The following is a 23,867-nucleotide window of genomic DNA, read 5'->3' on the forward strand; positions in this document are numbered from 1 at the left end:
TGTCCTCACATAAAGCTATAAACAGCACAGAGAATTAAAAGCATTCTTTTAAAAATACATACGCATTTAATCAATTTATGTAATTAAAAAAATTTTAAGTGCACTGCAGGCAGTAGATGACTTTAGTTTTTTGGTTTAATGACAAAGTTATTCCAAGTTGAAGACTGCAGGGGCAAAAAGACATTAAATTTCATATTCTGGAATATCATAATGATGACTTTTTCAGTGAAGACTATTGTAATTTAATGAACATTTTGCAGTAAGGTTTACAAACAGCCTTGACAGATAATGCATTCAGACACACTCACTTTGGAGAGTCTGAAGAGGCAGTAAGAATACTCCTTTTGATTTTTGTCACATCTACTTTCTAACAACATAAATACATACAGAAGTATATTTATATATGTATGCATACACACATATATATACATACATAAATACATACACACCCTCCACAGTAGAGCAAGTGTTTGGGGATCTTGCTTCCCCTGCCATGTTCTGATTCTATTTTTTCTCCCCACAACTGTCACTACTGCTGCTCCTCCCCTCCTTTCCAGCCATCAGTAGATAAAACTCCAGCAAAATTTAGCTTGAACCTGACCTGGAACCTATTTTTGCACTTTGTTACATCCATACACATATCCTGAATCTTCCTTTGCTGTGAAGAACAGAAAGACATATTTTGTATGTTCCACAAGCAAGAGTAAGATGGGACATATGGGAAGCCAGTCATTTCTAAGGGCTTCTTGTGAACTGTTAACTGCCTACAGCTACAGCGTAACATGCTCCCTTAGGACCCTGAAACAACTATATAAGAACAAGCATGTTAACTCAAGCATCCCACTCAATCTATCACTTCTGAGGTCATAGAATGAAACCTCAGAGTGAGGAGGTAAGCACATGGAGGTGGTCGCACCTTAAATAAGAAAAAAAAAAAAGAAAAAAAAGGCTATTAAAACCTGCCATTAGTTATCCGCCCTATGCCTTTGTCAGAGGTAAGTACATCAGTTTCAGACCACTACACAACAGCATGCAAGACTGCAAATTTACTGGAATAGTATTTGCCCCAAACTGGATTGAAACTGAGCAACAAAAACCAGGTAACTTCAACTGCTGCTGTGCAGGTGGGCACACTGAATAGAGCAGCCACGCTCACGTTTGCCAACCTGCAGCACAAATACTTCCTCACTGCTTAATAACATGGTGCTAAGTTCACGACTACCAAAGAAATAAAATCTAAATACCCAGAAGAATTTTTATCTTTACATAATCAGGTTATCCTTGAACTTGCAAGAAGAAACACAAATCCCAGGGAAGCATAAAACCCAGTATGAATAACTTGTATTTAGCTGGGTAATAACTACAAGCCTCGATCACATCCAAGGAGACTCTTAATCAGACTGAAAAGTTTAATAGTCGACTCTTATAATAAGAAAGAAGAAACACCTGCAGAAGGGGGAAGAGAGTGAGAGTTAACTGTACATTAATTATATGGGTAGAAACAAACACTGTTTAGCTATCAATTACTCTAAACTTATATGGACTTCAAATAGCAAATTAAGACTGCTCAGTGATTTCTACTTCATGCTAGAACACATGAAAACATTCTTCCAACCTGCTACCATGGGAAGAAGGGATATTAAACCTTTCATTCAAACTGGAAATGTAATCACAAAAAAAGACGATTATGAACACGAATAGAAAAGCAGATCCTCAATAGTCTGCTCAGTTTGCTCACATAAACTGGTAGCCAGTCAGCCAGTAGAAGTGACCAAACGAATGAAGTCTGATCAAGATTAGATGAAGATTTATATGACAGATTTAAATGTTTAAGTATAACATTTGAAATCATAAGCAAAATCTGCTCTGTGTCTTAGCAGAAAACATGCCCGTTTTTTTCTCCCTCCTTTTTTTTAATAAGCTGAACCTACAAAATATATGAGGGCAGGAAAGATACACATTTTACTATTTTCTAAAAACTATTTTTACATTAAATAAAATCAGTATTACTAATCCTTCCTGCAAAATTGATCCCTTCATGTTTCAATTTTTATATATCCTTACGAGGTCAAATAAAAACGAGCCAGAAGAGCTGAGCTGTGGGAAAAGAGTCAATTAAATTACAGGGATTCCTTGGAGATATAAGCAAACTCAGGTACTTAAAGTTGATCATGTCCAAGATTGCATTTCCATAGAAAGAACATGACAAATTCAACAGATTTCCTCACAGATAAAACAAACAAAAAACAAACAAAAAAACCAAACCCCAAACAAAACAAAATACAGCCAAATATCACAAAGCTGAGTCAAAGTCTACCCATACCAGACACTGCCAAAAAGCACACAGAGATGCTGTATGAGAGAACTTGGCAGACTTATGTCACGTATAAGATCTCCACATGTACTCCCTTCCCACTTGAATCTAATTTGCTCAGATTTAGGAAGCATCCTTGTGTCTCTGCTATCAGTTAATTCTCTTATTTCCCTGACATCGCTACAGAGAATGATATATGCTTATCTAACATTTGCTAGAGGACTGTGTTGGTGGAAAACAGTCACTCTCTTCCAAGAGTAATATTAGAAACCATCCTTGACTGGTTGTCAGTGAATGCTATTAAAGCCTCATAAATTGTATTTGCTGATTCTGAAACTCCTCTTGCCATAACAAGAAGTATATGTCCAATCAAACCCAAGCTTAAACACCAGAAGACCAAAGCAAACATTTAGAAACAGTTAATCCTAATAAACCTACAGCATGCAAACTGCCATTTCCCTCAATACGATGACCCTGCTTAATCTATTAATGAATTTTCTACGCTGAAGTGGCACTGCCACCTTAAGACACAAGGCCAGCATTACAATTTTCACTATACCAGACTAATTAAAAAAATATTAACTTCACTTTCTTTAATATATTCATGTAAGAAAAAAAAGAAAATAAAACTGCATAAGAAATGAACTGTTTATCATGTTATTACTATTTTTCTCAATTAACAGTTTAGTTAAGCAATTTAGCTTGGGTTGAGCATTTTAACATTCAGTAAAACTCATCACCAGGAATCAAGGTTCTCCAATTCTGCTCACAGCAAATGCAAAACTGCACAAAAAAACTGCACTACTTTTGTAACTCCAACCTTTCAGCAACAGCGATAATACTTCTGGTACCTAGCCACAGTTATTGGGACATTTACATACGGAAGAACTTGTAAATACACTTCTAAAAAATTGATTTGGTGGCAGCACAGTCAGAATACTAATTGAGGTTCAAGTCTTTTCAAACCTAGCACAAACGCTGAATAACTTAAAGCAGCCAAGCCATACTCTTATTTATCTACAAATGTAGTACTCCACCATGCCAAAAAATTCTTTAATATTTGACAAGTTATGAATTAAATTAAAAAAAAAAATCCACATTATTCTACTGGAAAGAGTGATCTTACCTTTAGTAGAATATGCTTCAGCAATCATCCGTAGCCTATATGGTGGCACTGCAGTTAGCTGCAAGTCATCAACTCCAACTCTGGCATATGTGTTCAGAGCTTCTTTGTAATCACCTTCTACATAGTTTAATTTGGCCATAATTAGGTTAGCTTCTTGTAGGAATTCTGGCTAGAAGGAATAAGAATAGAGAGGGATTTTTTTTTCGTGACAGAACACACCTAATTCTTTATGATAACTATTTGGTCTGTTTTCTGTATATATTCACTATGAAATATCCCTCAGGGTATTTCTTGCAACAGAGCAAACCAACAAAATTCTATCTTCATGTAATATTTGGGAAGCTTGGGTAAGGGGTGAAACCACAAAATCTCACTCCACCAAGCTACTGAAAAGCAATCATTTTATATACTCACATATTTATTCACACATACATCAGAAATACCTCTAAGTCAGAATCCAGCTTTTTCGGTAACTAAACTATTTAAAAGCAACCTATCATTACAACCCCTCCAATGAGATTTTCTAACACCACAAGAACAGTGGAAAATAACACAGCATCAAAACTTCATTATATATGTTCCACGCCCTATATATTTAATTATTTAATGATTTCAATCAGGGCAGAAGAAATGTCTTGGAAAAAAAAAAAAGGATTTGTGGAAGAATGAAGAAAGAAAAGGAGAAAAGGAAGAGAAATTAATACTCCCACACATCACAGGAAACAAAACACTACAGATGACTGTAAAACAAGGTTCTTTTGAGCTCACAAAAGGTGGACATTGAGTACAGAAAGGATAAGTTGATGTAGCAGCTACAACAATACTTAAGTACAAGATGGGCCAGAAAGGTTAAGAACATCAAAATGTTATGGCAGAAAATGCTTTCAAGTATTAACCTCACTTTTTGCACCCACAAACATAACTTAAGGAACCTTTTCTGAATATTTCAAAGTACTACAGAAATCTGTGAAGTATTTTGTTTTTAACACTTCTATTTAATGCATTACAGAGAACAATATAGTTATATACTCCAAGAAAAACTTCAAAACAAGTTCTAAGTACTTGACTTAAGCATCCAGAAGTCAATAGCAATTTGCTTATTCTTCTACTGGAAAAATATTTGGGAAATTTAGCTGAATAAAAGCCCACAAAGACACAAAGAGCCATGAAATTGCATACTGCTGATGATCTTCTGGGAACAGCAATGATATCATGAGATATTAAACATAAGCGTTTTGCACATTTTTCTCCATGATCAGCAGAGTACTCCAACCAGTTTCAGCTTTTTTGATACCTCTTCAGACTGACACATACCTTTAGGTTTCCCCTATCAAGCGCTGCCGTGAGATGTTTCCTGACCTCAGTCAGCTTTGGCCCGGGCCCCCGTGGACTACTACTCTGTTTAAGAGCATTTTCCTTCAAAAACAGTTCTAGCTTGGACTCCCCAAGAAGAAGCTCTGCCATGTCATCTGTAAATAAAAAAAAACAACTCATGAAATACTAGAAATCATTTTTTGTTACTAACATTTCAGTGGAAGCAGCCATTGCCTGAATTCAGATTAAAGAAAAGACACAAGGCACTTTGTTTTACTTCTCAGTTTATCTTTTACCTGTGCGATTCATTGTAGAATCAAGTCTCCCGTGTCATAATGAATTAGAACGTTAAACTGAAGTCAGTATTTTCCCCTTCCTCCTTAAAAAGCAACACTTGACTCAAAAGCCTTACGTAGCTTTCTGAACGTGACAAAATACACTTCTGAAACTCACTTTATACAAAAAAAAAAAACAGGTGTGTTTTTCACAAAACACCTATTTTAGTTTCAAGTATGAATACTGGATTCAAATAGAGTTTCAAACATGAATACTGGATTCCTTTATACAACTATTTTTAAGTTACATGTCCCTCACAATGTCTTTGATCACCAACTGTATCTCAGCTGTAAGAAAGTAGATAGCATTTGGAGCTTGCTAAGGCTTAAGCCATCCCAAGTCTTCAGGATGAAAGTCCATTTCTCATCATTCTCACCATTTCTTAGGAGGCTTACTACCACTTATCAGGCATAACGGCAGAACATAACACCAGGCTGCCCAGTAAAGCTGCAGGTAGCACGTTTGCTGAAATTCAAGAAACTGGTCATCCTCTACCTTGCCCTTACCAGGACCATGAAAATCATTTCACTGAAACATGTCGAGTACTTCCTCTAGTGAGGAGATGGCTGCAAACATCATCACCTGCCTGTCTGGGTCTTGACAAGACCAGGTCACATCTGCAAACAATGTCAGAATAACCCCCAAAATAACCTAACAATAAATAAAATAGACTTTAAAAAGCGGAAAGGCAAAAAGCTAACAATCAGAAAAGTACTCAGCACCCTATAACCTTTAGGACTGTGTCATTATGGGTTATGGAAATGGACAGAAAGACCAGGACATGCAGAAGTCAGTGTTACTTCCTCAGAAGTATAAATGCATCATCATTATTTCACCTTTAAAGTACAGCAAATTTCTGTCTCATGTCAGTTGGACTAGTATATGACCCATGTAGAATGCCATCATACAGTAAACTATAAGGACCAGTTCTGTAATATATCCTATCAAGCAGAAAGACAAAAAAACTAGAATAACTTTTTTCCCTTAAAACCTCCAGCTAACTGCTGATTCTTTAACCACGATTTCTTCAACAGAGAGTTTAAGAGACCAGACAAATAGCAAAAGCATCAAGGGAATACTTCTTTTTCCATCTATGCTTTTTATCCGATGTTCTGGGAAAGACAGCCAAAGTAATCTGGACATTTATATGTTCTCAACTCCCATTTATTCACATTTTACTGTTTAAACACTGCTGCAGAAGGGAAAAATGTCAGCATCCAGACAAAGACAAACCATGCCACAGATGCAGCTTGGTTATCAGCCTGCTCAATTTTCTGGCTTTCAGGCCATAGTTGTCAAATTCATCAATGTCAAATTTGCAGTAACAGTTCCATTCCTTTGCCTGCCAAAGTTTCTCATGATATTTCAGCTATCCTCATCTCTAGGTCAAACACCAAGTAATCTGAAGTATCATTTTCTACATACACTTTCTTCTTTTAAGAAGACCTTTATGCCTCTTCATACACATTTTGTTTTGCCTAAACTGTCTTTAATTCTGCCCAATTTAACTTCACTACAGTAAAGCAGCACTCCGGATACAGCTTTGATACATGCCAGTGAAAAAATGTTGGTTCCTTGAAAGATATGGAAGGGGGCAGTGGGAAAAGTACCTTCCTGGTGCACTGTTACTTTAGAGACATTTGAAAAATTAATGATAGTTGACATCTTTCAAATACTTTCAAAAAAAAAACAAAACAACAAAAACAACCCAACTAAAGATAAATAACATCCAGTTCAAAATAAATAAATAAATGACTACTACTCGATAATACAGCTAAAGTATAACAATGAAATCTTATTACCCATTAATTTCAACCATACTCAGCATCTATTTTGTTACAATTTACTTGCTGCATGTTCTTTTCCTTCAAACAGAAATCTTAGCATAACTGATAAAAATCAACAGCTTACACAGCTTCAGTTTCAAGCTGCAAACTAAACAACACATTAAATGACCAAATCTCCTTCCTTCCAGCCTTATTCCAAATTTAACATTTCCTTAGCATAGCCACAGTATTATTATAAAGAACTAGTAAAGTCAGATACTATAACCAACACTACCCTGCTCAATGAGAGCTTTAGCACAACACTCTCTAGGACTGCTCTTTCTGCAACTGTTCCATCTCTCTGAAAATCAGAGTGTAAACTGCATGGACAGAAAAGACAAATGGTTTTGTACACCGATGCAAGACAGGTTAGTCTTTGGTGTAAGGAGTTTAACATGTGCTGAGTGAAAGGGTCTCAGAGATTAGAGACCTGCTCCAAACTGACAAACTGTGCTTCAGAACATGTTCACAGGATGCAGTTATTTGCCTTACAAAGAATAGGTCACTGAGGGGTGACCTTCAGCACAGGCATTTTATTAACAATACTCAGAAGACTCCAGAGAGTGTTCCAAGTAAACAGTTTTTGTTTATGAGACTCTTTAAAAAGGTGACTAAAAGAAAGAATGGACCTTGAAAATAATACTTGAGGTGAACATAGTAATGTCCTACTTTGGAGAAGAACAATGATTTATTTTGCTAATTGTAGTTTTAAAGCTAAGTGGTAACTTAGAAACAGGTTAAAATATGTCAAACTGATTAAGTTTTAAAGGGTGTGCAACTTGATACTTCCTCCCTGATCTGTACGCATTAAAACCAAAGTATTTCATTCAACAAGCAACATTCCTCTTTGCTTTTATTCAGTTTAGCACTTCATTGAGCAAACTTCATTTCCAAAGAAGGCTGAGGAAATACAAACACTAAACATAACAAGGAATCCAAACTGTACTCTAAAACCAGTGCTTTGGTTAGGGAACTGAAATATCATCAAGGCTGTCTGCAATGAGAAGAGTGAAGTCTACCACTGATATTCTTCAACACTTCAAACAGCAGAACTTCAAACATCCCAAAGAAAAATGTATCACAAATACCTTCCCTCTCATATGCATTCCCTTAAGTAGGTCTCAAAAATTCTTCTGGCCCACATCCCTGTAACAAGTATTTCTTTAGTTAAATACAGTAGATGAAGAGACAGGTAAAAACCACTGCTAAACTGTGCATGAGCTACCAGAGATGTTTTGTTTATTATATAAACTGCAAAATTGTCATGGAAGCATGTGAAACAAGAAGTTTGGATGGTTACAACAGATTAGGGGATATCTTGAAGAACAGGTTAGACACCAAGGAAAAAGGAAAAAAACCCTTGCACTGTTAGGTGTGAAAATGTATTCCCTGAGAAATAAGGATTCTTAAGAGAAAGTGCTGAAACAACAACTATTACTAAAGGGAAATAGCTACCATCCCCTTAAGACATCCTGAAATAAATAATGTTTCAGAAGAAATTGCTTATCTCTTTCTTCCAGCACAGTATGAGTAATCTAGATAATATCCTTCTACGAGACATTTTGCATCACAGAAAGAGGAAGACCAGCTCTAGAAGTTCCAGTTCTCACAGCCACAGAAGAACAAGACAGGCACAGACATAGATCCACAGCACTCTGAAGAAGGTTTGTAAGATTATTCCTCTTGGACACAGCACTGGGAAAACTGAGAGAAGAAAAACAAGCTGCTGCCTTTGGAAAATATAATTTAGCCTCTCTCCCTCTCGCTCTCATCTTTACCATTCTACCCTAAGGTCAATTTCTTTTCTCTGACAATAACTTGAAAAAATAGGATATTGACTTTAAAGACAGGACTCAAGCAAGAGCAAAGCTTAAAATTCATTTTGGCACATACTCTGAAATTATCCAGACATCCTGAGTTGAGAATCAAAGTAGTCTCTAGCATTCAGATAATTACTTCCCATCAATTGAGGCAAGTTAGAAAAGCTAATGATCTATATATACACTAGCTAGGGACAGCCATAGTGCAGCAACATGTATTACACATACTTTTCATCAGAGAAATGGTGGGAGAAAACAACAGCCATGACTTACAGATCCAACTAAGCATCAAAACAAAAGCTGTTCCAAGTGATCCATACAACACAACTCACCCTTTCCCTGTACCGTTGCTATATATCATGAGACGGCAAAATAAGAGGAAGAGCTACTGTCAGACTGACTTTCATCACAGAAGTGCTGCACTCGCTCAGCTGCTGGTGACTAACACTGGAAGACAAGTCACAGAATGCAAAACATGTAAGTTGCTAAAGCAGAATTTTGTTATTTACTGAGTCACTCATCTGCTAAGTAAGTTGGCTGGTGCAACAAATCAGCAAAACTGGTAAAAGTTTTAAATCAAATTACGACTGTGAGAGTGCTTTATTGACAAAACAGTGGCTTGAGGCATGTCAACCATTCTGTGCCAGTGAGATCAAGCCCAATGGTCCTTGTAACAACATTCCAATTACATGGACATTTCTGAAGAAGCCACTTATGAAACAATAGCTCTAGTGGAGTTGTTCATCAGATTTAGCTATCTCTTAAGACATCCTTAAATAAGTAATGTTTGAGAAGAAAATGCTTATCTCTTTCTTCCAGCACAGTATGAGTAATCTAGATTATATCCTTCTATGAGACATTTTATGAAGACATAATTAAACTGGGTAAAGTCTTTCAGGTACCTTGAAGGCTAGCATTCCTGCAGCCAATCTAGATGTTTCAGAAGAAAAAAAAAAAAACAAACAACAAAATAACCAACTGTAACAGTTTTCAATACCAGGGAACCAATTTACCAGTTTTAGAAATTAAAACAGTTATGGTTCAACATAAAATTCTCAGTCAAAGGAAAGACTCCCACTTATTCATCCAGTCTTTGGCTGAAAAGTTCATCACCAACAATTGCTTGGTAGAGTTACAGAGTATTTTACAACTTACATCACAACTGCATTTCAGAGCCACTTCCTAACTAGACAAGGAGGGTCTGGCTTGCCTGTCTGTTTCTGCAACATCCCAGTATCACTGAAATAATCCACCTGCCCAATGGGCTGTCCTCTGCTCATAACTAAAGACAAGTCTGAGCACTTTGGAACTGCAAGACAAAATGAAGAATGCTTTAGGTGAAATATCCATTTCTGTTAGCAATAAAGCAAAAGTAAAAAACCCAGACACTTCTACACAGGCAAGCTGTTTTCTTTCAGCTTAGAGAAAGTTTAGACACACTCATACCAAATGCTTTGAGAAGAACTTTGTGGTTCATGGCTATCCCTCTCTGCAATATGGATCAACCCTAACCATCTTCAAAATGAGAATAAAGGCTGGCATAAATACGGAGTGGGGGGAAAACACACATGATGACGTGTCTCTGTAAAATAGTGTCTAAAAATACCATAATGACAGCTGCACGGCTACTCGATTTTTAACATCTGCTTTTGAAGCAAAATTGTTACCACACTATAGACATCCAAAGCAGTTACTTGCAGAAAACCAGAGTATTAAAACAGAGGATTAGTCTTCATTTATCCTGGGTCAAAAATTATGAAGCATTATTTCTATCAGTTTAAAACCACGGTCCATCTTGAATCATCCTCTGAATTACAGGCAAAACTACAAAATAATCACTTTTCTGATAAATGATACTACAACCTCCAAGCATTTGTTGAAGAACCCAGGTGTTGTCAGCAGGCTAGGTGAGAGGAATATGTAGTTCTAAATTCATTTCTAAAAGTAACTTTAGAGAGATGGGGATTAAAAGGAAATAACAGCAACACTGCACACAGTTCAAAAAGAAAAAACTGAACAAAAATAAAAGCCCTAACTGAACACAGGTTAGGAGCAATTCTCTGGCCTGCAGAATCCCTCTCCAAGAGGTGACTTAGAAAATTCATTCAATTCCAGAGTACCCTGAGATACATCCATAGCGAATGATAAAGTTTTCTCAACAGAACCAATGAACCTGCCACCAGTTGTTCTATAGGGTACCAAACAGCTGCCTTGTTAAACTATTACCTTTCCTGTGATGGTTCAACAGTTTGGATAAAAACTAAAGCAGAACACTGAAGGTTATCTAGGCCACAACTACTATCTATGTGGTTTCTCAAGTGTTCCTAATATTAATGCAGTAAATGTAATATTTTTTTAAAGGGCCTGATAATTATGTATTTCAGTTGTATTTTTAACATCACAAGGAAATACTTGTAAAGGTACAATGCAAACATGCCTCTCACAGATACCATAGTTGCATCACCTCGACAACTATCAACAACCCTGATCTTGGTATAAAGGTTCCATACACAAGATGCTTTTCTACAATGAAACACCTCTGTCATACTGCTTTGCTACACTGGCAAGAATACACATGATCCTCTGCTAACAACAGTAGTTACACATTATGGACCCTCAACAGCTCAAAATCTGAAGTGCAAAAAAGTGTGGGGAAAATTGGTGTTTTCTTTATTGTATGCCAAATGGCATAGATTAAAATAATTATTTTTAGTATTTCATGTCACTCTCTTCTGAACAACACAGCTGCAAGAAAAATGTACAGAACTAGGATAAAATCTCCTACCACAAAGACTTAAGCAAAGAGGCTCAACCTCAGACTCAAGCCCAGAGGATCTTAATTTTAAGAGGAAGTATTTAGGAATATGAAATACAGAGCAAACCAGCTACAGAATCAGAGGTGACTGGCCAAACAAACTTTAATCTTTCTTTGCAAGTGAGCAGATAAAAATCTAGAAGCATGTTGTATCACCTCACCCACTCTCTACCAAAATCTTCAGTACTTTAGGTAACATATTTTTGACTCTTAAAATGCATAATTATCCAAATGCACTAAAGTCAAAAGATCACGGTTATCATTAATTCCAAATAAAGATTGATCTCACACGAGGTGACATCAAGTAGATAAAGTTGTGAGCACAGAAGATGTTGCTGTTTCACCTGTCCTGTACTGGATTCCAGAGAGAGAAAAATATAGAAAACTCAAGTCTTAAGTCAGGACTAAAAATAATCATTGAAAAAAATAATAAGGGAGGAAAGGGTCAGGGGGTAAAGAGGACAATTATGAGATTTCCAGTATACTAATGGCACCATAAGTTGATGTGCAGGATTCCAGCAAGTCGATTGCCTTTTAATCTCTGTTCTGGTGCTTCAAATCTTCCCAGAGAGAAATTAGCTTGGGAGTGAGAAAGGAAACTTCTCCTACTCAAACCCTAAACCTCTTATTCTCTCTAAAGGTAAAACTGAAGGTTCAGAGTACCTGAAGGGCTGCATGTTGCATCATTTTGAGAGGATTTTTCCTCAGACTTCCTAAAGCAGTTCGGACTATTGTTATGCCTAAACCTAAAAAACAAACTAAGGAATTTCTACCCAGGAATTAGATGGTTTTTGATCCCAAAGAGGTCAATTGCTCCACACAGTACCCAGGCAAAAATTTCAGAGTAAATCATAGAATCAGAGACTTGTTTAGGTTGAAAAAGACCTTTAAGAACATCAAGTCCAACCACTAACGTAGTGCTGCCAAGTCTACCACTAAACTGTGTCCCTAAGGATGACCTTAAATACCTCCTGGGATAGTGACTCCACCACTTCCCTGGGCAGCCTGTTCCAACGCCTGGCTACCCTTTTGCTGAATAAATTTTTCCTAATACCCGATCTAAACCTCCCCTGGTGCAACTTGAGGCCATTTCCTCCTGTCCTATTGCTTGTTAGCTGGGAGAATATACCAACAGCCACCTTGCTACAACCTCATTTCAGGTAGCTGTAGAGAACAATAAGCCTCCTTTTCTCCAGACTAAACAACCCCAGTTCCCTCAGCTGCACCTTATAAGACTTGTCTCTGTAAAAAACAGCTGAAAAAGAGAAAAATCTTACAGCAGCCCACAGAACATTTATAAGAGAAGGCCATTTTGAAATAGTGCTTTCTTCCAGAGCAGGATCTGGAAAACCTGGATCCAGAGCTGATTTCATATTCATATGGCAGAAACAGCATGAAACACATGTTTTCTAACAGAGAACAAGTTGACCGACCATACACTTAAAACAAAAACATCTGCTTTGTTCATAATGCATGTAGCAGTCATTATGAGCATTGGCTGTATCTGTTAGTAGAAGTCTTGAAATATTCATTCAAGCAGCTCTGACCAGAAGTTACTTAAATGCTAAAAGTAATTTTTACACTTATACAAGGTTTACATTAAAGAAAAGAGAAACAGTACATGGATACACGGATGTCACTTATGATTTCACTACTGGCCATTAAGTAGCAAGAATTCACAGCATCATAGGATGACTGAGGTTGGAAGGGAGCTCTGGAGATTGCCTAGTCCAACACCCTTACTCTAAGCAAGATTAGAGCAGGTTGCCCATGATCTTGTCAGGCAGGTCTCTAGGGATGGTAGAAGAGCAGCCAGAGAACATGTGCAAACCAACAGGCACTACCAGCAGAAAGGCTGCAGACTAATGCAGACAATAGGCACGTAACACCAGAAGTGAGCTGCTCAGAGAAACTTCTATTTATTAATGCCTTTATATTATACATGGTCATTTATTCCTCTGCCTCTTAAGTACACAGGGAGCATGGCGTTTTTTACTTTACAGCTATGCAATGTCTTGGTAATTTTCCTACTTGACAGCCAAAACTTGCTTTGAAGAAAAACATTATAGGCTTCCCAGACTATTTATGCATATATATAAACTTACTTCCAAAGTACCATTACTACAGAAATTTATTTAATTTTTATATTAAGAGCAGAAAACTGCTGCAATTATTTAAAATTGTATTATTTTTCTTTTTTTTTTTTTAAATATTCAAGCACCCAAATTTTGTGAAATGTTAAGACCATCAAAACAGTAAATATTCAAGCCAGGAAAACCAGGACAACAGCAATGTATTGTCTAGATTATTGATAATTTTATGTTTGAATTAAACATAGCCCATTCAGTCAAATGCAATGCATAACCAAGAAAGAATGTGGGTCATATCCAAGACTGGTAAGCATGAAGTGTGGAAAGCAAGATCGCCATCATCTTTGGGTGTCTAACTGGAAACAATTCTACTACAACACTGAAGGAGAATGATCAAAATTTAGCTTCTTTCTATTTATGTTTTGTTTAGGTTTCAAAGATCAGAGAGTGACTTGGAAAACAGGAAAAGCACATACTGTGGTAGTGAGGAATTCTTTTCAGTCTTGTTTGTTGACATGATTTGTTTCTCAAAGGACAAACCAGTTTTCCTGTCACTACCAACAATTAAAAAAAAACCCAACTAGAGACTATTTAGATGGAAGGCAAAACCAAACCATGTGATGGGGACAGTAGCTCTTGTTCATGCTCTACCAAACAGCTGCACTGCAGTACAGTACAATTTGTCAGATGGATTCCCTTCTCTTGAAGATAAAACGAGATTATAGTAAAGGATTACTGTCTATGCATACATGTTTGGAGTGGAACCATACCAGTCATAGACAAATCATCAGTGGGATGGGAACTTGCAGAAACTTATCCAACATCTCTTGAAGCAACAGAGCAACTGATAACATCTCTGATCAGAGTTCACTAATAACTACCATTATGCACCTATCACGCTTTTGCTGACACCATAGAAATGTCCAGATTCAGCACTCCTCCTCCAGAGCCTGGAGCAGAGATCAAACATTCTCCAATGATTAAAGGACTTGCTACCAACAAATGCAGAACTATCAGCCAGACATCCTCACCCCCTCCAATTTAACTCAACATCCTGCCACCTGGCTTTTTACAAGTTACTGTCTTCAGTCACTTTATCAAATCAACAATTAAATCGTGTTCAGTGCAGAATAAAAATGCAGGGAATTAAATCATCACATTCTATAATCTGATTATTTACAAGACAGATTTGAGAGGAGGGGGAATGGCCCAGATCTGGCATGGTTAAGGACCTTCTGCTCCCTTCTTTACTACCATGTGAATCAAACTCAAACTCAAACTCAAAAAAGTGGTATCAATGATCCTGAGTTTATGCTAATGAACTTGTTTTCCTATAGCAAAGTTAATACTAATCTTTAACTCTTGAAGTTAGGTTAAAGAAACCTAGAGCAGCTATAACACAAGACATACCAGTACTTATACACTGGTAAGTCAGACTATCGTTTCTTCTCATAACTTTAAAACAAAGCAAAAGAGTGCAGTCCACCCAACATTAACATATGAGGTATCTAATTTCTAAAATAATTACATTTATAATACATGGAAGTATCCTTATAAATGTAAGCAGCTATAAGCTTCAAATTCCCAGAAATGCATAGATTATTCCCCTCAGACCAATTACATGCTTTTCTCACAGTGGGAGAAGAAAGTTCATCTTGTCTTTGCTTTTCACTGTGAACAGTGGCTGCTGCCACTGTTCATATTCCACTGTCTGTTACACTCTGCAGACCCCTGTGAGAGGCAAACCAGCTCAGTAAGCCTGCAGAAACTAACCCCAGTAAGAGGAACACAGGGTTTCCTGCTGTCCCAGCACAGTAAATTCCACCTCTGGTGCTTGTCAACACAAGAGACCAGAACACATAACCAGGAGGAACTGCACAGAGAAGGAGAAGCTTAACTAAAGACAGGAAGAAACAGCTCCTCCACATCACTGCAGCAAGGTGTTAGACCAGCCTGGTTACTTCTGAAATCATACTGAGTATGCTAGCATTTTCTCTTCCAGATGACAAGTCAGTTGGAATACAAACACTACATCATCACTTACATTCTTGTAACACCCCTGGCTACCTGAAGAAAAAAAACCTGTCAGTCAAAAATAAGACAACACATCTTAGTACTGCCACAATCTCTGGTCTTCATTCAGAAAAATGTGTGTCCTTACTAGCTTGTTCTGTAAATATGATAGCGAACACAGCAGAAGAAAAACAAAAAAGCTAACAAATCAAGAGAGAGCTTCATTTCCACAAAAGTGGAAATGCAAACGGCATGTCACATCATGGTCTGCAAACTTTTCTGGTAAAGATGTAGATCTCTTCAAAAAGCTTTGCATACATAAGTTGCAAGACATGTATAAAAAGCAAACAAATTTGATAAACACCTTCAAAGCACGGCATGAGTCCCAAGAGGTTTAGAAATCCCTGGTTTACTAAAGGATAAGCTTTATCCATACATCTGAGGTCTTGTATTTCAAAAGGAAACAAACCAAATGAAAACTGGTAAGATGTTTCTATTTTTATATTCTACTTATACCCAGATACAGAAGCAGCATAGAGAGTGACAAATAGGAAACAGACATGTAAAATACTTTCTGATCCTTTAGCTTTCCTACTCTGCTCCAAACTTCTCTCTGCTCCCTTATTCTGTAAGGCTAAATGCGAGGAAAGATATAATAGGAAAATATAGAAACAAGGTGTCGAGAGGAAAGGCAGTCAGAGAAAAGATCCACACAAAACAACAACAAACAGAAATGGGATAGCAATGGTAGCATGAAATTCAATTGGTAAGAAAGCAGTGTGTTAAAAGGCTGGTGAATGTCCAAACTTGATACCTGTAGGTAATGTTCTATTTTCACGGCAATGTCACAATGCTCTTGGTAGCACATAGATCTGCCAACTTCCAGGGAGTGCATTCTCCTTTGCTTTTCAAGCAATGAAGTTATTTCACACTGGCTGGGGTTTCTACAGACCTACAGCATTCTAACTCACTTGAATTATAACGATTGCAGCAACAGTAAATAGCCGGAAATACCTGTGGAAATTCATGGATCCTTTGTTTCATCCATTCAGCTTGCCACTGAACTGACCTAAGGTTTCCTCACTGTGTTTCCAAAGGAAGGAAAGAAAACATTAGAGCACTGATGTCCTGAGAACGTTCTAAGCAGACACAACCTTCATACTGAAGTCCATTGTAGCCACTTCCTTCAAGATGCTACTGTTTTATCAAAAATTCATTAAACTCGCAATCAGCTTTGAAATGTGACTGCTAGCTTCCAAAATTATCACTCAAACACCACAAAATCCTAAGCACCCTGGGAATCCCAATTTGCAAAGCTCTGAGTGAAACTGTTGCAGAGAGGTTTCAAAACACAATCCTCACAAACCTGGACACCTGAATAAAATACATGAGTTACCTGTAGGACCAATGTGCTATGAAAAACTTACTGAAAAAGAATCATCACTGGTACTTCATAGCCCTTATTTTCAATATTCCAGAAAAGCAACTTAAGAGATCTCTTATATTTAAAACAAAAGCCTTTAATAAAAAAAAAAAAAGAGATATTTCAAATATATGTGAACATCAACACCAAAGCACTGAGGTCATCACTAGCTATTTTGGGGACTGCTACACTAATCTGTGAACTTAAGGGAAAATATCTCTCTTACAGCATGTTGCATTTCATTCACACAACTGTGTTTTTGATGCAAACCAAGTTTTCCAAGACAAAGTTGTACAAGGTTCTCCTAAGGACTAAGGCCTTTATTTTACAAAGTAGTCCATTCAGACTGGCTTAAAAATGAAAGAATCCTATGACCATTGTTTCCCAATTCTGGGTGCACTTTAAAATACATTCCCATTAATTTCAGATATTCAGCATTTACTATTTAACCTCTTTCAATAATCTGTGAACAATTAATTCTGTACTTGGATCTTTTGCTAACTCTCATGACTGTGCTTCACCTCCATGCTTCTCATTTGCACTGTTAGACAAAATACAACAAACAGAATCAATATTTCTTCAGATTATTTTCTTAGAAGAAACCTTTTTTGGTTAGTTAAACTAGCTGGGAACACTCGAGAAGTTTTATTAGTTAAAATTGCTTTAAGATTTTATTTCTAATAACATGGGGTTTGTCTCAGTTCCACTTGGGAAGTGATACTCAGGATGTAAACACTTGAGGATGGCACATTTCTTGTGACCAAACAGCCTACAGACTAGCCAAGAACCACATCTTCGTGAACCTCAGAGTAGCATGATGATTTCTATGTGAGGTAAACAGCAAGTGGTAAACTACCTCCGGCAGTTGCGGTTGCAGAAGTGGCCCCTATGGGAAGAGGGCAGGGGCTGCCCTGTTCCAGCCCAGCTGGCTCCAACAGACACAGCAGAACCCAGCTGAGCCCCTGATCAAAGCTCTGCACCTCTGGAAAAGCCTACTTCGGGAAGGACAGAAAATGCCACAGAGAGGAGGAGGGAACAAAAGGAGTGAGAAACAGCAAAGGGAACACCAAGGTCAGAGAAGGAGGGGGAGGAGGTGCAGATATCCACCACTGCAGGTGTAGATGACTCAAGCTCAAGCAGGTGGAGATGCCCTGAAGGAACCACGGCACATGGACACCCTGTGCTAGAGCAGATTTTTTCCCTGGAGAACTGCAGCTGATGAGGAGACCACACCAGAGTAGAGTGAAGTGAGAAGGCAGGAGCATCAGAAAGAAACCACCTCACAATGACTACAACCCCACACCATGCAGGAAGGGGTACAGGAGTTTGGAGCACTAGAGTGAGGTTAAGCCTGGGAAAGGGGGGAGGAAAAGTCTTGCTTTCAGGTCTGCCTGTTTCTTACTAGTTGAATCTATTTTAACTGACAACCAATTAAATTAATTTTCCCCAAGTCAAGCCTGTTTTGCCCACAGCAGTAATTAGTAACTGGTCTGCCTCTCTTTATCTGAAGCTACAAGTCTTCTCATCCTATTTTCTGCCCACTTAGGAAGGGGAGAGACTGAGCAGCTGGGTGGGCATTTGCTGTTAGCCAAGGCTAAGCCACCATACCTGCACAAAACAGTTTTGACCCAATCTTTGATAGGAATGCTGATGAAGCAAGAGCTCAAACGGAGATTTGTGTTACATGACATGAATCCCATTACTGCTGCTGAGTCCTGGTTCTGAAGGCAAGAAAAGTAATACAAACTGGGTTAAGTGCCTAACAATTCTGAGTTAGGTTAAAGACCCTGATTTCATCCATCTATCCTTTGTGAAAAACAGCGCAAGTCAAAGTCTTGACACAGAGCAAACATTTTCCACGATCCAAATTGTGACTACTACTTACAGAATAGCAAATGCAGTGACCAATCCATTAACATTTCTCTTTCCTCTTTATCTTAAAGCTCAGAAAGCTCACAAAGTCTTTCAAATTCAATCCATCAGATACAGAAATTGGTTCATTTTTGTACATCCAAAATCCTGCATAAACTGTCATTTATATTTTCTATTGTTATTATTATTAGTTATACTGATCCACTGTCAGTTTTTATACACACTCCTAATTCTATAATAGAGCAGATAAGATCCATTAGCAGAACAAAATAGCATAAAAAACACAATAATGAAGTCCACTCAAAATACTGCACCTCTCAAGTGCTGCACTTCTCCATAAGTATATATTATTGCCTTATGCATCCACACAGACCTTCATCCTGGGAGCTGTCATCGCTATTTCTTCCTCTATCTAATTTGGGCTGCAAGGTTCAAGGGATGGGAACTTGATAATAGGAAACACTGTATCAATGCAAGACAGCCCAAAAAATAATCCAGCACATCAAAATTTCTGTCAAGTTCTCCAATACCCATTTCCAAACAGGAGGTGTAATTAAGTCCAGGCAAAGCTACAGTCTTCTCATTTGAAACAGTACAAGACTGAAGAGATTACAAGAGGGCTTCCCTGAAGGATTACTTCCCATCTGTGTTCCAAGAGCAATAAACCCTATTCCTAGCAATGCTGATATCCCCACTTAAAATGCTTCAGATTTAAGAGTCGGAGCCAATTCCCTGACAAACCAATAAAAACTGAACTTTACTACAAAAGAAAGCGGTAAAGTTCTGAGTACTTCATCTTCCATTAATTGCTTCAGATTAACTGTCAACAGGAATACACACTGGAGCACTTTTCAGTTCATATCTCTCTTCACAGGAAGAACAAACACATTGCCTCTGCTGCATAGTCTCACTAGCTGATAACCTTGGTCTGCAACCTGTACATCAGGATCTAAAATACAAACATATTTTGAGACAGCAGGGGCATGTATTTCATTAAATAAATTACTCTCTTCCTGTGTTACCCCACTACAAAAGAAGAATTCCTTACACTCACTTAACTTACTGTTGACATTCTCAAGTTAGCTAGAACTTGGAAGCCACAGACATCAATTTAATCATTCCTGTGCTGTCAGAAAGAGACAAAATCTGCAAGTGATACTTGCCCATGTTTTAAAGTCAGGAAAAGCTTCAATAATTTGTATTTTGACTGGTAGAGAATCTAGAAGATATCATAACAGGAAAATCACTGAAGTGTAAAGTTATTGTAATCTTCTCTGATATGCTCCACTTAGGCAAAAAGTACGCAGGTCAGAAAAATTTAAGTCAAACTGCCAATAGCATCTTCTGCCTAGGTCTCCCTACCTGCCTGCAATATCTTAGTACATCTTAAAACTATGAAGGCCATGCTTTTCAACCAGCCAGTCTGCCTTTCCTTGAACTCATCTCTGACTAATTCATAGTCTATAATCAAATGAAGCACATCCTTAAACTAAACATAATACCTTCCACTTTTTCACTTGCATTTATTTTTAGTTAGTGTAATACCAGCGTGTTTCAGGATCATCACTCAGTTGTTCTTAAAGCCAACACATGTAAGGTTATCTACTACCCATACATCTATTCTTAAACTTTCTCTCTTTAATTCAGACTTTTCCTCTTTTAACTGTATTTCCATACACCCAAACCATGTCATTTTCTTCCATACCTGAATGTGCAAAGCTATCACTGCCTTCACAACACACTCCCAGGGATGCCAACCTGATACCTCATCCTCTCTCTGTACTATCACCTCTGAATTCAACCCAAGTGCTGCCTCTGCAGTGTTGACTTCTATCTTCTTCTCAGGTCCACCTCTGCAGATGAGTGAGGCCAGAGGTAGATGCTATTCCCGTGTCGTTTATCACATACAGAATGAAGGCACCCATGCCAAAGAGAACTTCCCTGCAGCTCCCTTGTTCATCAGGCACTTCCATACCTCAAAACGAAGCACTGCTTTTCAACCTCTTCAGTTAAACATGTAAAAGTTTGTGATACAAGAAATAAGAGACCAAGGAAACCATTCACAGTTTTTACAAAGAAATAAATGAAGCTGCACTATATTACTGAGGTATGTGTTTAAGGAAAAGGGCAAAAGCCCTCATAGGACAAACGGTGTACAGGCACCTCGGCTGCACACAGAAGACATAAGGACATTTAGGGCTTTATGCATGCTGTCAGCATGTGTGCCTGCAAAACTGCAACGCTCACGATAACCCACCAGACTGCTCAGCAGCTCGGGACGTCTATAACAGGGCCCCGCTGCCGGAGAGGAGATGCGGCCCCCCAGCACCAGAGGGGTGCTCAGTGGAGCTGCGCGCCCCAGGTCTCCGCCCGGGCGTGATTTCCGAGGTGCCCTCCGGGTCAGGCCCTCGGCGGCGCTCACCTCCCCGCCGCCCTCCACGGGGCTCCCGCTCTGCGCCGCGCCTCCCCGCCCCGCTCCCCGCCCCTCCAACGGCCCCCGCGTCCCGCCGCCCCACGGGCGGCCCGCAGGCCTCTCCCGTCAGCCCGCCCGGCTGCACCTGCCGGGCCCGGGAGCCCCAGCGGCCGCTCCCCGCTGGCCCTGACCCGCGGCCTGCCGCCTCCCGCCCCGCGCCGCACCGTTAGCGATGAGCTTGGCCGAGAGCTGCTTGACGAGCTCGGGGATCCGCTCCCACTGGCACTCCGAGCGGCACCGCTCGATCTCCGTCTCCAGCCGCGAGCCTGCCTTCTTGGTGGCCATGGTCGGGCCGATGGGCCCCGCCGGAGAAAGGGGCCGGGGCGGCGGGAAGGGAAGGGGAGGGGAGGGGAGGGGAGAGGCCGGCGGCGGCGCGGCTGGAGCGGCGGAGCACGAGAGCTGCGGCCCGCGCCGCGCTGCGCTGCCGGGCGCCCGGCGGGAATGGCGCCACCTGCCGGACAGCGATGGGGCAGCGCGGGGCGGAGCCAGGAGGCGGGGGCGGCCCGGGGTTGAAGGGTCTCGGGTCCCGCCTCCCGTCCGGCGGCGGCTGGGGGCCGCCCTGATAGGGCGGGGTGAAGGAGGTGAGGAAGCAGCCGCGTTGGTGAAGGTGGGCGCTGGTAGCAGGGCCGGTAGGCGGGCAGGAACCGCTGCTCCTTAAAATGATTTGCCCAGTGTCATCCAAATTCATCCAGTCTCCTCGTCACACAGGCTAATGATGAACATTCACCATCACCCCCTCGGCTATACTTTTCCACTTCCATAAAATGTAACACCAGATCGGTTCTTGTCTGTTAATGGTTACCTCTTCCCTCACTTTGAAACCAACCATCCACACTCAGTCGAGGGGGTTTTAATCCCTTTAAGGGCATTCTCCTTTTTGTCTTCTGTTTCCACACCTCACACCATCCTTTCTCTATGGTCTCTGGTAGCTGATACGCTCTGTCCCATCTTGTCCCATGGAAAGGTGACCCCCAGTGTGGCCCACCAGCTCAGTATGCACTTGCTCCCTAGTTGAACAGCAGAGGGTAGAGCAGTGCCAAAAATGCACGCCCTACATAAATAATGTCCTATGTTTCGAGAAAATAAATGCGCTCTGAAGCATGCAAAAAAAAAATACTTGTAAGGGTTTCAATAAATACCACGTGTCTTTGTCAAATGCTACATCAAACGTGACATGCTAGTGCCACAAACTTTCATCCACCCCAAAAAAACAGCCACCATGCCTGATCTTCACTAGAAATGTAGCAAAGAGACCAAGACTACGTTTAAGAAAAATCAGATGCTGTTAGTGCTCTTACATGCATTGCACCCCGCTGGACCTAGCACGTTTATTCTTCAGAAGTATCAAGATCACAGAAGTCAAATATGGGCAAACGTAACATGACCAGCCTGAGACAGCTCACTCATTCTTTTATAACTGTTAAGAACAATCTGTCTTACTCCCCGAACTCTGTTATTATGATCTTCAAACTCTTAGGGAACAGTAACATCACCAGGTGTAACATCTATGTGGTGTTATATAAATAGATCAGATAAATGTAAAGGTGACATGTCTGTGGGCCCTGAAAGGGTCACTGCCCACATAACAGAATTTCTAACCAATTTTCTAGCTAGTGTGTCTGTCACGCATACTACTAAGGAACAGCTGCTTCCTCGAGTTTCACATGGTTTTTATCATCAGGTGAAAGATCAATGAAAGGGTGCAAAGATGGGAAATCACTGCCATCAAATCATTAATTGGTCATGAACAAACCCAGGCTTGTGCAACGAGAACCTTCTCCAGCTGTATCCTCAATGTAACAAACATTTACTTCGTGCAAATCTTGCTTTGCTTCTATCAGACCATCACAGGTGTTGCAACTCTGTGACAGGGATCAAGTGTCTTAGTGTTTCAACCAATTACTCCTCATTCTCGGTGCTACTGAAAGCATAATAGCACAAAATTCAGATACTGTAATCTGCTTTCTTATCACGTTGCTGTTAAAGCACTTTCAGATTACAGCCCAACTGCAAACAAAGTATCCTTCAGATTTTTAAAAGTGGAATAGAAATAGTAGCAGAAGGCAACAGCATTTAAGAAATACAGTGGAGTATCATAGGGCTGGAAAGAAGATTTAATACTGTAACAAAAGCAAAAGCAGAAATGTGTGATAAAGCATTTTTTGCTTACATGAGGTTTCACAAGATCCAGAGAACATTAAACTGAGAATAGCAGGGTGTTTCAATGGAGAAATAAGATAAATTAAAAATAAGGCAGGAAAGTAATGATAATTCAAAAGCTTCGATATCATAACTACTAGTTCTTTTACAAATAGGATGATGCAAACTAAAATTTCAACTGAAAAGATTTAATTTGCTTATGAAGATTATTCATATTTATTCACAGCAGTTTTAACACATTTTGTTAGCAATGATCACATCATTTCAGGAAAAGCTACCAGCAAA

General features: G+C 39.3%; 2 protein-coding genes across 5 annotated transcripts in view; one reads left to right on the forward strand and one right to left on the reverse strand.

The window, feature by feature from the left end:
- TTC7B (tetratricopeptide repeat domain 7B) overlaps positions 1-21,789 on the reverse strand; it is a 138,809-nt gene extending 117,020 nt beyond the window's left edge. For all 4 annotated transcript variants that reach the window (XM_057413374.1, XM_057413372.1, XM_057413373.1 and 1 more), the window contains exons 1-3: positions 21,587-21,789; positions 4,755-4,909; positions 3,441-3,609 (exon numbers count right to left, since the gene is read on the reverse strand). In XM_057413374.1, the coding sequence (XP_057269357.1) occupies positions 3,441-3,609; positions 4,755-4,909; positions 21,587-21,707 (445 nt within the window). In that variant the 5' untranslated portion in view covers positions 21,708-21,789. The remainder of the gene's footprint in view (positions 1-3,440; positions 3,610-4,754; positions 4,910-21,586) is intronic.
- The window catches only part of DGLUCY (D-glutamate cyclase), a 184,154-nt gene that overhangs the window by 8,719 nt on the left and 151,568 nt on the right, over positions 1-23,867 (forward strand). The window lies entirely within an intron of this gene.

The sequence above is a fragment of the Pezoporus wallicus genome, unplaced genomic scaffold (assembly GCF_028554395.1).
Source record: "Pezoporus wallicus isolate ANWC-B61680 ecotype Strahan unplaced genomic scaffold, APGP_CSIRO_Pwel_v1 contig_3017, whole genome shotgun sequence".
Taxonomy (NCBI): domain Eukaryota; kingdom Metazoa; phylum Chordata; class Aves; order Psittaciformes; family Psittacidae; genus Pezoporus; species Pezoporus wallicus.